Source organism: Chelonoidis abingdonii, chromosome 10, assembly GCF_003597395.2.
Source record: "Chelonoidis abingdonii isolate Lonesome George chromosome 10, CheloAbing_2.0, whole genome shotgun sequence".
Lineage (NCBI taxonomy): Eukaryota > Metazoa > Chordata > Testudines > Testudinidae > Chelonoidis > Chelonoidis abingdonii.
The window spans coordinates 71,448,804-71,463,932 of record NC_133778.1 but is presented as its reverse complement, the minus strand read 5'-3'; the positions used below and the strand labels follow the sequence as shown (position 1 = coordinate 71,463,932).

Sequence of the window (15,129 nt, the reverse complement as noted above, 5' to 3'; positions counted from 1 at the left end):
AATATCCCCATCTCATACAAACACTCTAGGAAGCCTGTTCTGCTGTGGATATATCTTGTGCTTGGGGAGAATGATTTGGCACAGAAAGATCTTTCAAATTGTCCATCTCATCATACTCAGAGCTGATCTTTGTGAACTCCAGTGAGCATCGTAGAACAATTTTACCAGGCGTTGTGGTGGATTCTGCATCACTGATGATTTAAAAATCCAGATTTGATGTTTTAAATCCAGATTGGATGTTTTTTAAAAAGATCTGGTATAGGAATTATATTGGGGACGTTGAATGGCCTGTGTTATATAGAAGGTCAGACTAGATGATCACAATGTTCCCTTCCAGCTTTAGAATCTATGAAAAAAATGACTTGGATTGACTGATAATGCTAGAAATGGCCTCAAGATGCAAAATTTGGATGCAGTCTTGCATCTGGATTCCACTCGTCAAAGTTCTAGGTGTTCATAAATGGTAGGGGTTTTTTTGGCTCAGCCTGTGTTGCAGATAAGGACCAAATGCAACATTTAGACCTGGTTCGAGTTTCAGATTGCAACCCCGGTTTAGGGTAGGGTGACCACTCCTGCAGTCTCAGAATATCGGACATTCCGGTACTTCCAGGAGTGGCATGGGCTGTGTATGCACCATGTGGATGCCATTTTGAAGAGCAGGCTGCTCCACTCCTGCCAAGGTGACCGCTCACGCAGATGTTGGTGGCAGCGGAGCAGTGTGCTCTTCAAAATGGTGTCCCCCATTTGATACTGGACAAAACTACATCCAGTTTTATCTCAGTACTGGACAGGCAACAACACAACAATAGAGAGGACTGTCCAGTTTAAAACTGGATGAATGGCGTGCCTAGTTCATGGCTGTTTATAATGTTGCGTCAGGCCATGCAAAGTGGGGTTTCTTTTCAAAGGCTCGCATAGGAATTAGGAGCCCCATTGAAGTCCAAGGGGGATTGGGTGCCAAACTGCCCTGTGAGACCTTGAAAATCTCCCTGTATACAGTGTGTGCCACTGAATACATGTAAATGACACATTATACTCACAGTCGGGTGGTAGATGGTACATGCATGCTTATGTGTTTGTTTTATGCTACATACACCCTGGGTCCAATCCTGCTGCGAGTGCAACTCCTGTTGAAGTCACTGGGAGTTCTCTGCACAGGAGGAAGCCCACAGTCATGTGGCACCAGGAAGAATTCTAGATTTGGATTCTAATATTTTACAGTTGTGTTTATTGCTGGAAGTGGAATGTACAAAAAAACACCGCCGCGAGGGAACATCCTACTTGAAGTTTGCCAGTGCATTGCGGTGAGCTTGTTTCTGTCCCATCATTTTCATGCACAGTTCACAGGTTGTAGCATTGTAAAAGCACATTTTCATTGGGGTAAGTTTTGTACCTTTTTTTATATAATAATGTAATCTGGAGGTATCTGGGAGCCAGCAACACCTGGGTTCTGCTCTTGGTGGTGCCACTGATGAGATGTGAGGAAGGGAAACTCATTTGGGGACAGATTTTGACACTCGTCCTCATGCTGAATGGTGCCTTACTTCACAAGGTGTTCTCCTGAGGTCAGTGGGGTGACTTGCAGAGTGAGGATAGTAGAATCTGACCCTTATGCTGTCTGAGAGGAAACTCTGAAAAGTCACTGAGTGGCCGAATCAGAGGTTCATTTTTCTTTTTAGCTGTCCTGTAACTTTTACAAAGTTGATTAGTTCAGCAGAGAGCAGTAGTACACGTACCCACTAACCAAGCTCAGCTTGGTATTGTTATGGTGGGAGTCACCAGTGCACTGTAACACACAGTTTTACCAGTCCTTTTTCCTGGCATGCAAGCTGTGTACAGTCTTTGAAGAAATACAGTATTGTTGTTAGTTTTCCCATATAGTTTCTATCTGGGGGAGTTGTTACAAACATCAAGCATTTTCCGTCTGCCTTAATGTCTCTAACTGGACTCAATCCTTGAGCCAGAGTTGATTCCTGGGAACAGGCCATTGGTTTCTCAAGGACTGGTGTAGACAGTGTAAATAAACAAATCACATGTAAAAAATACCCACTTGTCCTCCGATGGGAAACCAAGCGGCAAGGCCCTGAAATCAGCTATTGCTCGAGAAAGGGACAACAATGTTCATCGACAAACAGACCTGCAGGAAAACAGAGGAATGAAAATTCTGGCTATGTCTACAGTAACACTTTTGTTGGTCAGGGGTGTGAAAAAAACCACACCCCCGCCCAACATAAGTTAGATGGACAGAAGCACCAGTTGGACCGCGCTATGCCAGTGGGAGACGCTCTTGTGCCGCTCACTGGGGACTGGATTAATTTTTCGGACAGGAGAACTCTCTCCCATCGACACAGCAGCTACGCAAGGGACCTTGCAGTGGTACAGCTGTGCCACTGTAAGGTCCATAGTGTAGACGTAGCCTCTGGCTCTGAAGTTACTGTAAATAATGAGGCATTTATTCCTTCCTGCCAGTGGTCAATTTAAACTGTGCTTTTTAGAAAAGGAAAATAAATGAAGTGATGTTAAGTGAATTTCAAATAAGAAGATTTTTCCTGTGACTGGTTTTAAAACAAGAAGGAAATGATCATGGCGGCTGGTGTCACCTTTGCCTTTGAGAGATAAGAATAGGATGTAGCTGATCCTCTTAAACAGACCAGCATCAAAAGAGGAGTCCCTGAGAGAATCACTCTCAAAGAGCTTATCCTACAACCCCTCAATTCCCGCTGACTTCATTTGTGAGAATCCCTCAGGAGATGCCAGAGACTCCCAGGACCGATCCCAAAGTAAAGACATCAGGGGGAAAAAATACAGGGATAGTTAAGAAGAGGAAGGAATTCAGAGGGTTGTTTGGTGGGAGCAGGACATGAAGAGGAGTTACACCAAATGTGTAATATTGAGGAGAAGGGCAGATCTGGGGTTGGAGTGAGCATTTGAGGGGTGAGGGTGTAGGAAGATGCAGGTAGACATTCTGAGGTCAGGAAAATATTGAGTGACTTCATGTGTTAAGTTTCCCCATGCAAAGGACAACCATATCAGTCTGATTTAGAAAAACTGCAAAGCAAGAAAAGTCTCCATGTGGGAAGAGAGAGAGCACACTGTGTGTGTCTCCTGTGTAGCATGCAGCATCAACTTTGCCTGGCAAAAAGGCAGCTGCCCCTGCAGGGAGCAGACTCCTAGGAACATAGAGGCACAGAACAAAGAAAACAGGATTGCATAGTTTCTGTGGCTGCATAGGCCATACCTTGGAGGTTTGAGAATGATGAGGGGAGTTTTGAGTTAGAAATTCTACATGGATAGAGGGGATAAAAGAGGAGATAAGGGAGATGGTCTAACTGGTTGACATACACATGAGTTACCCCTGTTATTCATTTGATCTTCCCTCTAGTTTGCTATTACAAACCGACTGAAAAACCACTCCAAATGGATTCCGAAGAGGGAGCACTGGCTAGACTGGGCATCAGAAAAATACTCAGTAAGTGATGACTTACATGTAAGTGACTGAGTGTCTGGTTCTTTGATCTGGCATGGGCTGGGTGGTGTCTTGGGTTCTTGGGCTGTAATAAGGTAGCTTTAAAGGGACACCTTGTGTCAAGCTGTGTATCTGAGCCATTGAGCAATTGCCAGAACAGATGAATTTCTCCATACACTGAAATTAACACTGAAATTAATTAACATTAGTGAACTTCAAGATGTAAAACAAATGCCGCACTAAAAAAGCCATGCTGCACTGAGCACTACACAGCATCTCCAGTACACGAGTATCTCATAGGGCCTATGTATATAAATACTGTATATATTTGGTTGTCTCTCCCCCCAGCCTCTCTTTATTACTTGCCTTCCTAAACTGTAAACTCCTTAGGACCTGGACTATGTCTACCTCTGTGTATGTACAATGGGACTTTGATTCTGACTGGAGACTCTAGGCTCTCTGTAATGCAAATAGTGAAAGTAGCATGTATAAGTATGATAAATATTTGACACACCATTCCTTGGAGTTAATTAGGGACCTTCACACATGGGGACTGAAATTGCTGTTAGCTGTTCCACTCTCATTTTCTCTTTCTGCTTTTTTCTCTTAATAGAAGCAACTGATCACGGAGATTAAAATGGTGACACGAGTTCTCTTCCTGTTTATCCCACTGCCAATGTTCTGGGCTCTCTTTGATCAACAGGTAAAGTATAACAAATCACAGACATGGTTATTGTGCCAGGTTCTGATATTCATCATGCCAATGTAAATCTGGGGTAACTCCATGGAAATCACAGTGCATTGAGGGCAGCAGAGGTCTTGTCTTCCCAATAGATATCCACTTGCCTTGATGAGGCAGCATCTGCCATTCATGGGCATCTGGCCTTCAATCTCCTGCTTGGTTTGAGGATGAGGTGGATGCCAGAGGTGGCTGGAAAGAAGGTGCCATGCTTATGAACAGGGGAAAAAGAGGGCTGAGTGAAGGGAACCAGAGGTGGGAGAAAACAGCAGAAGAGATACTGGGAGAATGAGTGAAGGAGGGGGAGGAGAAGTCAGGCCCTTCCAGCACTCACTTCTCCTCTGTTCCCTTATTCTCCCATCCCTCAGAGCGCACCAGGGTACTTACAATGGTCTGTTTTGTCCTTAGGGATCTAGATGGACTCTGCAAGCTACTCAAATGAATGCAGACTTTGTAAGTATTTAAGATTACTAGGGATTATAAAACTAGTAGTAACCCTGGCTTTTTTAAATTAATTGTTCACAATGGTTAAACCTGCTGCTTTACAACCTCTTAAGAGTTGCACTTTTATGGATTAGAAAAAATGTTGTAGATGTACGTACCAGAATTCATAATGATCATGAAATGTTACGGAAAGAAGTGAGGCCTAGTAAACTGAGCCCAGTCCTGCGAGCTAGGACTACCTGCATTCTACTTCTGTGACCTTGAGCAAGTCACTTAACTTCTCTCCTTTGGGTGTAAAATGTGCAGATGTTGTGAGGATCTATTAGTTAATATCCATAAAGTCCTTTTAAGATGTAAATTGCCAATGGAACAGCGTGCAGTCAAGTATAATGTGTGTAAATCAGCTGGGTAAGGATTTTTTCATACAGGGTCCCATTTGCAGATGTGTATGCAGCGTTTAATTTGCAATGAAAGAGGTGCCAGGGGTCAAGCAATTAGGTGCCAGAGCTCAAACAGTTTTTTTACTTTCACACCTGATACAGAAAGCCCAGAGGGGCTGGGACTATGAACTGCTAAACCAAGAGGTGCTGGGACTCAGCCCCAGCAAGTCCTGGCACAAATTAAGCGCTGCATGTATGTCTTAATAGGCCATCCACATCTTACATGTGGACACTTAGATCAGTACTTGGGCATGTAAATGGCCATTTTCTTTGTGTAAATTCAGATTTAATCTCCAAAGTGCGAGTCCTGTTATATCACTCACATTTGAAGATTGGGCCCAGGGCATTTGTCACTTGTTAGGGTAATTAATCCAAGAGAGGCATGAAAAGATTGCAACTCTGTGTTTTATACCTCCCTCCCTGGAAGGAAAGTTCACACAGCCCTTGTGACTGGTAGCTATAAATATTGTAGTCTCTGTGTTTAGTGGTATCTTAATGAAACATCTAAGAATTGACAGAACTCATTTACTAAATACTCTCTGGCTGAAAATAAAACTGTTCTTAGCATTTTGTCCCAACGGTTCCTATGGATTTTTGGCTAATGTATCAACCTGTCCAACTTCCTCTGTGCACATCAAGGGCAAACTGTTTCTTCAAGGCCTCCTGGCATTTCTCTTTGTAAAATCCCTCTTGCTTTCTCAGTCAAGTGTTCTCCTTCAGTAAGGACTGACCATTAACAGGAAAAAGGAAAGTCTGATCTGTTCCTATGTGAGCTGAAATATGTAGACTCTTATTTGCTAATGCCAAATTAGCACACAGTATACAAACTGATGGAAGGAGCGGATATTTCCCTGGCACAGCATATTTAGCTTTGCAGTTGTGACTTTCACAGATTCTGCTGTCTGCAGAGACCTGCAGCCATTTTGCACTCAGCTCAGTGCAGACTCTCAGAGAGGAGACAAATGCACGCTGTGTTCTTTCACGGAGATTTTACTTTTGTTCTTGTTTGGCGGGGGGGTTCGTTTCTCTAAAATGAAAGTCATTCTGACTGAAAATATCTGTTTGCTCTTTGTGCTCAGAGAAACACCTGCCGCTGGGGAAATGCATACTTCCTCCTCTCTGGAGACTGCCAAGCTATCCCTTTCAGGCACTTATACACATCCCTCACTCCTAAAAATATTTCCAAAGAGTAATTTTTGGAGTACTAGGTTGTACAGCGCCCTCTCCCCCCTCACACAAAGTGCAGTGTTCTATCCCTGCCAATGGCGTAGGGGCCTCATGGCCAGGTAGTTGATCCTGATACAGCTTTGACTAACAGAATTAGAGGCTCATGCTTTTAGAACTAGGGCTCTACCACCAGGAGAGGGGGCCAGAGCACCAGGTTGAGTGGGTGTGGGTTACAGTTGTGCCAAATGGCCGGCATTGTCCAGAAACGGACTTAAATAAAACAATCCCACAACCATATTTTTAAGCTGCCCAGAGTTTGGGAACATTGTGTTGCAGAGGTTTGGTTCATCCCATTATGGATGTAGAGGGGAAGCTCAACATTTGGATCCCAATCTGAATTCCATAATACCCATTCTTCTTTCCCTACCAAGTTTAGGGCTGTTCAAATCTGGGGCAGTAGCTTCTAGTGTTAGCAAAACATTTTCAGGGATCGGATCTCCCCCAGTTGTCCTCTGTGCAGGGATTTATGTCCCTTCTACAAAGGGATCAGTTCAAACACCACATCCTTAGGAGAGAAATGTCAAGGAGAACACAGCATACACCACTCAAGCAAAGATATAGAACCCAAGAAGACAGTTCAGCTACCCAGGTCTCTATTGTGGGCTGTTTGCTTAATTGCTATCAATAGACATGGTATTATGTTGTGCTGACTAATCAGTTTGCATGTCTGTTTATTTCAGGGAGGAGCAGTCTTTAAGCCAGACCAAATGCAGGTAAAAGAACCCATAGGAAAAAGTGCACTGTCCTGGTAAATGTGTTGTCTGTCTGATTCATATTTCACTCACTAGACTCACAGCCCAGTCCTGCTCTTATTAAAGACAATGGCAAAATTCCTACTGACTTTAATGGTGCAGGATCAACTCCTTAATTTTGCTATGTATTTGGTGAAACGTAGTCCTCTGGCGATACAACTTCCCCTTGTGCTGCAGGGGATTTCCTACCCTGTCAGGTGAATTCTGTTGACTAACGGTGAGTGCCTGTAAAACAAGGGACTTCAGAGGGAATTCCTAGAATCATAGGAACGTAGGGCTGGAAGGGACCTCAAGAGGTCATCTAGGCCAGCGTCCTGCTCTGAGGCAAGACCAAATGATTGTGCTGCAGTCATGTTATGCTGGCATAATACAGGTGAGCACAAAGGGTTTTGCTAACCAGTGCAGAGCTGGCACAGCCAGCTTTATCCCACCCCCTGGTCCAGGAATTTCCAATGCAGGAAATGTGTCACGGGCATGTCAGTGTGGGCTGGGGTTGGGATTTGGGGGAGTGCAGCCACGACTTTTCTCTTCCCTGACTGTTCTCTGTCATCATAATGGTTCCTTAGGGTCTTTGCAGCTGGGGTACAAATTAGAGTGGGCCTCTAAACTGCTCCAACATGCACTGATGGTGGAACCAGCCCCCAGCAGCCCCTGCATAGAAGAGGCACAAGCCACCTCTCCTTCTTCCTGGTGCCTGAGCTGTGCTCTGCATCGCCGGACAGAGAAATTCTCTGTCCTTTTCTGCAGGGAAGGTGGAATTTTAAGGCTCCAGGACTGTGCATTGTAATCACAGTTGATTACAGTACTTGTGTGCTCTCTAGGGGTGGCTGAACTGCTTCAGAGAAATTCAGTCATCTCTTCCCAACAATCTTCACTCAAAACTCAAGCTGAACGTTCCTTGATGTTTGTTCCCCACAGCCATTATTCATTTCCCTGTATTTCCACTGCTATTTGGCAGCATGCACATAGACGTCCCAGAAGAAAAGTTGCTCTCATGAGACTTCTGAGCAGACTGGAAACAGTCTGTGTTGGAAATCTCACAAAAAGAGTCTGTTCTCATGAGATTTCTAACCCTGTAATGAAGACCCAAGATTTGTGCATCATTGTTGATTAAACATCTGAATTATTGGGTTGATTCCCTAATCAGAGCTCTGAGCCTTTGGAAATTCTCCCATCTCTGTTATTAATGCATTTCTTTGTGCTCTTTAAAAATGTAGTGCCTCAGTTTCCCCATTGGTAATACTGGGTTCATAACACTTATTCACCTCCTAGGGGTGTTGTAAGGATGAATATATTCATGTCTGTGAACCTTAAATGGAGGAAGATATTGAAGTGCAAAGTATGATTATATTTTTAAGGGAGGTTTTGAGTGTTTGTTTGTGTCATTCCTATAATGGAATTATTTCTGCTTTATGGGTTTAATTACTGTAAATCACTTTGTATTGCCTAATCTCTCCCATCCATTGGTGCTGCAGTTCTTGAACCCACTCCTGATTCTGATCTTCATCCCAATTTTTGACTTTGGAGTCTACCCCCTGATCGACATGTGCAGATTTAATTTCACGTAAGTATTTGAGGCAGTGCATACTGCCAAGTTCTTATTCCTTTGCAGCTTTGCAGCTCTCCTGCCACCCAAAATAAGTTTATACAAGATTGGGTGGACAAGACACCTGAGCTTACATTCATTCCACAACCTATTCTTGCTACTAACTTAGCTTTCTGTTCTGCATTTGGCAACATCACCAAGCTAACACATAGTCCATGGACTTTACAGAGGGAAAAGAGCAATTAGATTTGCTCTTCCAGTTCCACATCAGGGGGTTGTTGCCTACTGAGGGTGCCGGATTGTTCCCAAGTGAGCGTTCAGTAGGGCTTTGTCTAGTCCAAAGTAAATGTCTCATGAAACAGGGATTCCCCGAGCCTTGACAGAATGTCCCAGGCGCTAGCAGATCTTGTTGACAGTGAATTTTCCCCAGCAGTCAATCTCATCACTCCCTTTCTTAATTTCATCCCACAGCACCTCATTGCACCTTCTCACACTACTCTAAATAATTGACCTCTTGTTTTAGGGCCTAATTGAGGCTTTCTCCACTTTGGCCCCACCAGGAAAGAAGGAAACTAAACTCATTGGCAGTCCTTGCTCTCAGGAGTCTTCCATTGACTTCGGTGGTCTTTGGATCAGGCCCTCAGAGAACAAGTTGCTTGTGAGCAGAGCTGGAAAGATGCAGAGAGGGCAAGAAGCTGCGCCCTCTTCCAGAGGAGTGTCATGGTCACACTCCCCCATGCGTGCCTCAGAGAAGAAAGCATTATGCCCTCCTGAGACATGGTACCCTGTGGAGCGCACACTGGAGCAGCGCTTCTCCACCCCGCCTCAAAGGGCCTTACGCTGGCAGAGCTAATTGGACGTCTAACCACATTATAACCCATTCTTCGTCCATTCCACTCATGAGCCCTAAATTCACATGCCGATTAAAAGCTCTGCCATGCAGCAGGGACTAGAGAAAGCTCCATGCTTCAGACTCTGCTCTATCTTAGTGTCATACTGTATCTAAAAAGAATCCTCTAAAAATAATTCTGAATTAAATTCAGTCTTTTTCCCTCCCCAAGACACAGGTGCTGACAAACCAATGCCCTGTCTTACGTTTACATCTGCTAGCGCTATGCAGGGTCCCCAAAGGACTCCACGAGGCTGCAGGGGTCTGGATTGTTAGATCCTACTGCAGGATCAGGGCCAAAATGGGTTCATTTATTACAACAGCATAAAGAGTCAACAAGTGTTTTTCATTACTGAGCCTGAGAGACGGGCTCAGACTTGAAAAATTGGCTTCCTAGCTGGAGGTCCAACAGTCCAACATTCAGGAAATTTGGATCTGGGGCCATTTGCATTATTTGGATATGGATCCACATTTGGGTTTTGGACAGCCTAAGCATCCAGAGTTGTTTTGGTTTGGGTCTAACGTTAATTTAAATATTCAGCTCGGACCTGACTTCAGATCTCATTTTAACTGGTTCCATATTGGTATCACTCCTGTAACTCTAGGGGAGTTACTCTTGGTTTACACCAAGTACAGTAAGCCTGGTCTGAATTGGACTCTAAATGTATTTGCATGAGAAATAACAGCACAGATAATGCAGCTGGTTGGAATTTTTGAAGATGTGAACTATATTTTTGTTCTTGAAGTCTGGAGCTAAATAGCCTGCTACCTTTTTTGTTTTTCCCCAAAAGGACTTGAAGATAGATCATTTGTGGTGCTTCTTCCAACATTACAAGTTAACATAATGCCAGAATCTATTCTCACTAGAAGAGCTTGGAACAAAATATTATGAAACTTGCAAGCAAAGAGCTTTTTTCATGGCATATCAATTTTAATTGGCCTCAGTGCTGGCCTTGTACTGTATAATAGAATAGTTTGAAGTTAAACGATTGTCAATTTCAACAGCCCATCATCCACAATGGCACCTGTTTGGACAATTTAATACATGCCTTTGGAATATCTTTGACTCTGAGGGATGGTATTACACATTTTACATTACACTTGGATTCAGGAAATCTCTTCCATTCACTCTGCAGGCCTATTAGAAAAATGACAACAGGTATGATCCTTGCAGGTCTGGCGTTTGCAGCTGCAGCCATTGTAGAAATCAAAATAAATGTAAGTACAGAGCAGTTGCGTATGTGGCGATATACACAAATCCACATAGATACATAGCTTCCATTGGGCTATTTTATTAATGTCTGTTGGATAACACTCCTTGTAACTATTGTACAGCTTGATCTCCTTCATTAACATATACTTTACAATTAAGCACACTGTTACTTTTAATAATACTTATCACCTTGTCTGGCTCTCTCACCTCCTAATCTTTGCCGTTCTGATGTGCCAATCATCTGTATCAGTTTATAGTATATAGTGCTGTCTATTGTTGGTGTACTTTACAAACATCTAATTTACACTAGTGGCTAATTCCAATAGGTAGTGTATGCTGTCTTCTGTCTAATGTTTTATCCTGCCTGTATTTAAGTAGGAATGGTTTTGTTCCTTCCCATGTGATTACATTAGGATTAGATTTGTTTGCATGGATAATGCTTTCAATAACAATGGGTTTGAGTGTACTCAGACTTATTTAGTTACAGTCATTTGTAATCAGTTGTCCTATTTTCCGGATGTTTTCTAATCACTTGCAATTTCTGTATGTCTGTCATATGTGTTACTACTATTTGTTGTTTCTAGGCTGAGCATGGCAGGTATTTTGAAGACATAGGTTGATCTTTTCCTTTTAAAAAATTAATAAGGAATTAATTTTTAAAACTTCCACTGAGACTGATAAAAGATCCAACCGATCAAGATATATTTGACACAGAGTAATCTCTAACTTGCTATGGCCCATAGAATTGGGCTTTTATTTACTGCTGCTCTCATGAAGTTACTGGGAAACCACTCGCTGAAATGAGATTTTGTGGGTTCATTTCTCCTCCCCATTCTATACTCCTTTGCCAGGCAAAACTCTGTCACTGAAATCAATGAGAGTTCTGTCTGAGCATTGGTCCCAGGGTGTGGTTATTTCCCAATGAGGCATTGCGCCCTTGTGTGGAAAACAGACCCCATGAGAGTTTTTGCCATTAAAATCTCTATCAAAGACACGTGATTTATAACATCAGACAAAAAAATCAGAACCAACCAGGCATTACTGCAGCCTTTGCAGTCACTAAAAGTAGGGTGGGATGGTTAAAAACAGCCTGTTCTGATTTGTGTTAGGTGTGCAAATAATGCAAGATGCTTCTGAAAAGCTCTTACTAGCAAATTATTTCCAATAAGGATCTAAGTACATGTATGTTTGTTTGTTTCTCTGCCTCTCTGTCAATAGATAAAGACATGTATAAATAGCCCTTTGATATTGGGATTGTATATGTAAGCTAGAAATATCTCTTATAGACGTAGAGACACAGTGCTCAGCATGCCTGATTCTGCTCCTATTTGAAGTTAATGGGAGTTATACTTGTTGACGTCAATGGGAACAGAGTTAGATTGATGCTGAGTGCATTCGAAAACCCTACCCATGGACATCACTGTAATTGTATCGCTATCTAACATGGTAATACACTATTCAATTAAACCTCTGCACTTGGGAAATGTACAATGTAAAAATCAGCTTGGGCCAACTCTCCAGGAAAAGTATCCCAGCTACACATCGTCTCTGGTGTATTTGATAGGGGTGGGTGTGAAGACCACCTTTCCAAAGAATGGTAGATCAGGCAGTGAGGTTCCTACCAAGTAAGCTCTTCCCAAATCAGAGTTACAATCAGCTGTCTCACAGTGCAGCACCCAACAGCATCCTCACTGCAGAGGCAAAATATTACAGCTAGGAACTGAGTGGTATTAAGCAGCTATAATAAAGGGTAAAACTAGCACTTAAAGCATTTTGTTTTAATCAGGAAACCAGTTTGCCCTCGCCTGTTCCAAAAGAAAGTTTCATTCAGGTTCTGAATCTGGCAAATGACAGTGTTCATGTGAAAATCCAAGGCCAAGACCTATTTCAGCAACCCACTGGGGCTTTTCAGGTAAGAACATATTTTGGGATTAAGGGCCTGATGCAAAGTCCATTGAAACCAAAGAGATTCTTTCCAGTGTCATCCATGGCCTTAGATGAAGCCCTTAAACAGTGGCGGTAGGAGTGTAATGGCACCTCAAATAATGTATGCAGCAAATATTAGGCCAAATTTGTATTCTCCTGAATTGAATACTTCCTACATAGACTTCCTAATTCACAGAAAGCTCAGATGTCATCTCAGCAGATGGGGCCCTGTGGCTCCCACTTGCAAGAGGAAGCATTCACACTCCTATATGTTTAGAGACTCAGAAAGCTGTTACCTTTCACTCCCTGAGCCAGCCCTGCCTGGAAGGAGTGCCTTCTGGAGACAGAGCACTGTGCCTTTGGTGGCAAAATTTAAACAGAGATTTCTGAGTTGCATTTAAGCAGAAGATGAACAGATGGCTAATTGTGTTCACCTATAACTAGGAATAAAGGATAATTGTCCCAGGATGAACATGTGCAGGAGGAAGAAAAAAAAACCACATTCAGTCTGCACCTCTCATTGCTTAGAAGTAAATCAAATGTCACTGCTGGGATTTGAATTTTAGATTTTAAATGTATTTACCTGGAAAGAATAAAAGAAAAGGAGGGATGGGGGTTTACTTAAACTTGAACCTGGCAGCTTAGTTCTCTCTCCTTTCAGGATCCCAAGTACATTGGATGCCAGCCTCGTTAGGTGTTCAGCATGGTAACGCATTGGCCACTGACTGTCCATAATCTTCTTTTGTAGCTATAGAGTTTGTTGAGTGGCACAACAAGCCCAGTGGAAGATCTGTCCTGCTGCAGTAGCAGCAAGCACAGAGAGAATGCCCTGAGCAGTGGGTAGCATTAAACCTGGAGGAGTCGCTCTGAGCTCTGGGTAGACTAGCATCAAGCACATAGGTCATTTACCAAGAAAGGCTGGGATGCTTTCAGCTAACCTTAACCCCCCTCCCTATTAATCTGTCTCTACAACTTTCCTGGAATCCAGAATGGGATTGCAGTTCCCCAGGAGGAACTTGATCTTTTCTCTTATGAAGACAATATGTAACAGAGCCTGTTTTCTTTTTGCAGGACCCAGCTAAGTATTCAAAATTAATGTTGAATGGAGCACAACAAAACCTTGACTTTGAGCTGCAGTCCCAAGGATCGGTGTCCACTTTTTACCACACTGTGCAGGAAAAATCAGTATACAGCTTAATTGTCTACAAGTCAGAGGGAAGCCTATCAAGCCACTTAGTAAGTGAAGACTGAAGTGTAAATACAGTATTAATTCAATGGCTGAGATGATACAGTGGGTAATGCGTTCATTAATTGATTCGCTCAGTTGCAGAGTCTAATTGCTCTCAGACGCTGTAAACTTGACTTCGCAGTTAGCAGCATTGAATCTGTGCTCAGTTCTGCTGGTGATTAACGAACTAGCAGATTTTATGGCATCATCGTTACTGGGCACTGTTTAAACTGGTGAATGCTGCAGCAAGAGAGTGGAATAGTGCCTGCCAGGCAGCAGGGCAGCAGAAGATAGGGAAGCTGAGCATCTGAGCTTCTATACAGCAATGACGTTAAAAAGAGACTCTGGGGCCAGGCATAGAATGAAAACGTCAGTGGAATGTTTTTGTAGGTTTAGTCATTACAAGTCTACTAAAAACACACAGAAGAGCCATTCATTTTACTGAACAGAACAAATGATTACGCTAGCTTCTCTCTGCGCCGGCAGCAGAGCCAGCTTGGTGTGCAGTTTCGGGAATTGCTGCAATGGCCTTGGAGATGTATGTTGGACACTATGAGCCAGATTCTGATCACCTACATGAAGCCAAAGAAACGCCATTGAAGTGAATGGAGGTACTCCAAATTTGACCAAGGGGTAAATGTGATTGGAATCTGACCTCATGTTGAAACATGCTTCCTCCTGGGATTCCTCAGCCTTGTCACTCTGTGTTGCTAGCTCCACGCATTTGAAAACCGCGAATTTGAATGCTCAAAATCACAAGATTGGCTGAAAGCTCAGGAGATTATAAAAAACAATCAGTTTGTATCTGAAGTTCATTTTCTTGGTCTTTCTGGGTTTTGGAGCCTTTGGGCTGCATTCGAGTCCCATTCTCAAGCTTTTCTCCACAATCGTGAGGACTAGAAACTCGCTTTTTAAAAAAAAACCCAAATCTGCAACTCTCATGAGATCTCTTGATTCCAGAAGCTGGGGCTTTAAGAAAAAACATCAGATACCCAAGGCTCAGGATAAAATCACAAGAGTTGGCAGCACGAAACTCTTGTCATCTTCTCCCTTAAAAGAATGAAGTAGTACTATGTTGGCTTGCGGGCATGTGCTCGGAAGAGCTTCGAGAGCAGCTCTGAATGTGCCAGGATTCAATGCTCCTCAGCATCGCTTGTAAATTTTAGGGCCAGGTTGGCACCTTTGCTGCAAGCCCTACACTGTGCCTTGGAGCCTGGAGTTATCCAAGACAGCCACAAATTCAAGAGAAACATGGGAGG

The 15,129-nt window shown here is 43.1% G+C and overlaps 1 protein-coding gene across 2 annotated transcripts in view; it reads left to right on the top strand.

The window, feature by feature from the left end:
• The window catches only part of SLC15A2 (solute carrier family 15 member 2), a 59,130-nt gene that overhangs the window by 28,785 nt on the left and 15,216 nt on the right, over positions 1 to 15,129 (top strand). For both annotated transcript variants that reach the window (XM_032763641.2, XM_032763640.2), the window contains 9 exons: positions 1,222 to 1,304; positions 3,383 to 3,469; positions 4,080 to 4,169; positions 4,614 to 4,658; positions 6,997 to 7,029; positions 8,544 to 8,632; positions 10,640 to 10,721; positions 12,503 to 12,628; positions 13,714 to 13,878. In XM_032763641.2, coding sequence (XP_032619532.1) covers positions 1,222 to 1,304; positions 3,383 to 3,469; positions 4,080 to 4,169; positions 4,614 to 4,658; positions 6,997 to 7,029; positions 8,544 to 8,632; positions 10,640 to 10,721; positions 12,503 to 12,628; positions 13,714 to 13,878 — 800 coding nt within the window. The remainder of the gene's footprint in view (positions 1 to 1,221; positions 1,305 to 3,382; positions 3,470 to 4,079; positions 4,170 to 4,613; positions 4,659 to 6,996; positions 7,030 to 8,543; positions 8,633 to 10,639; positions 10,722 to 12,502; positions 12,629 to 13,713; positions 13,879 to 15,129) is intronic.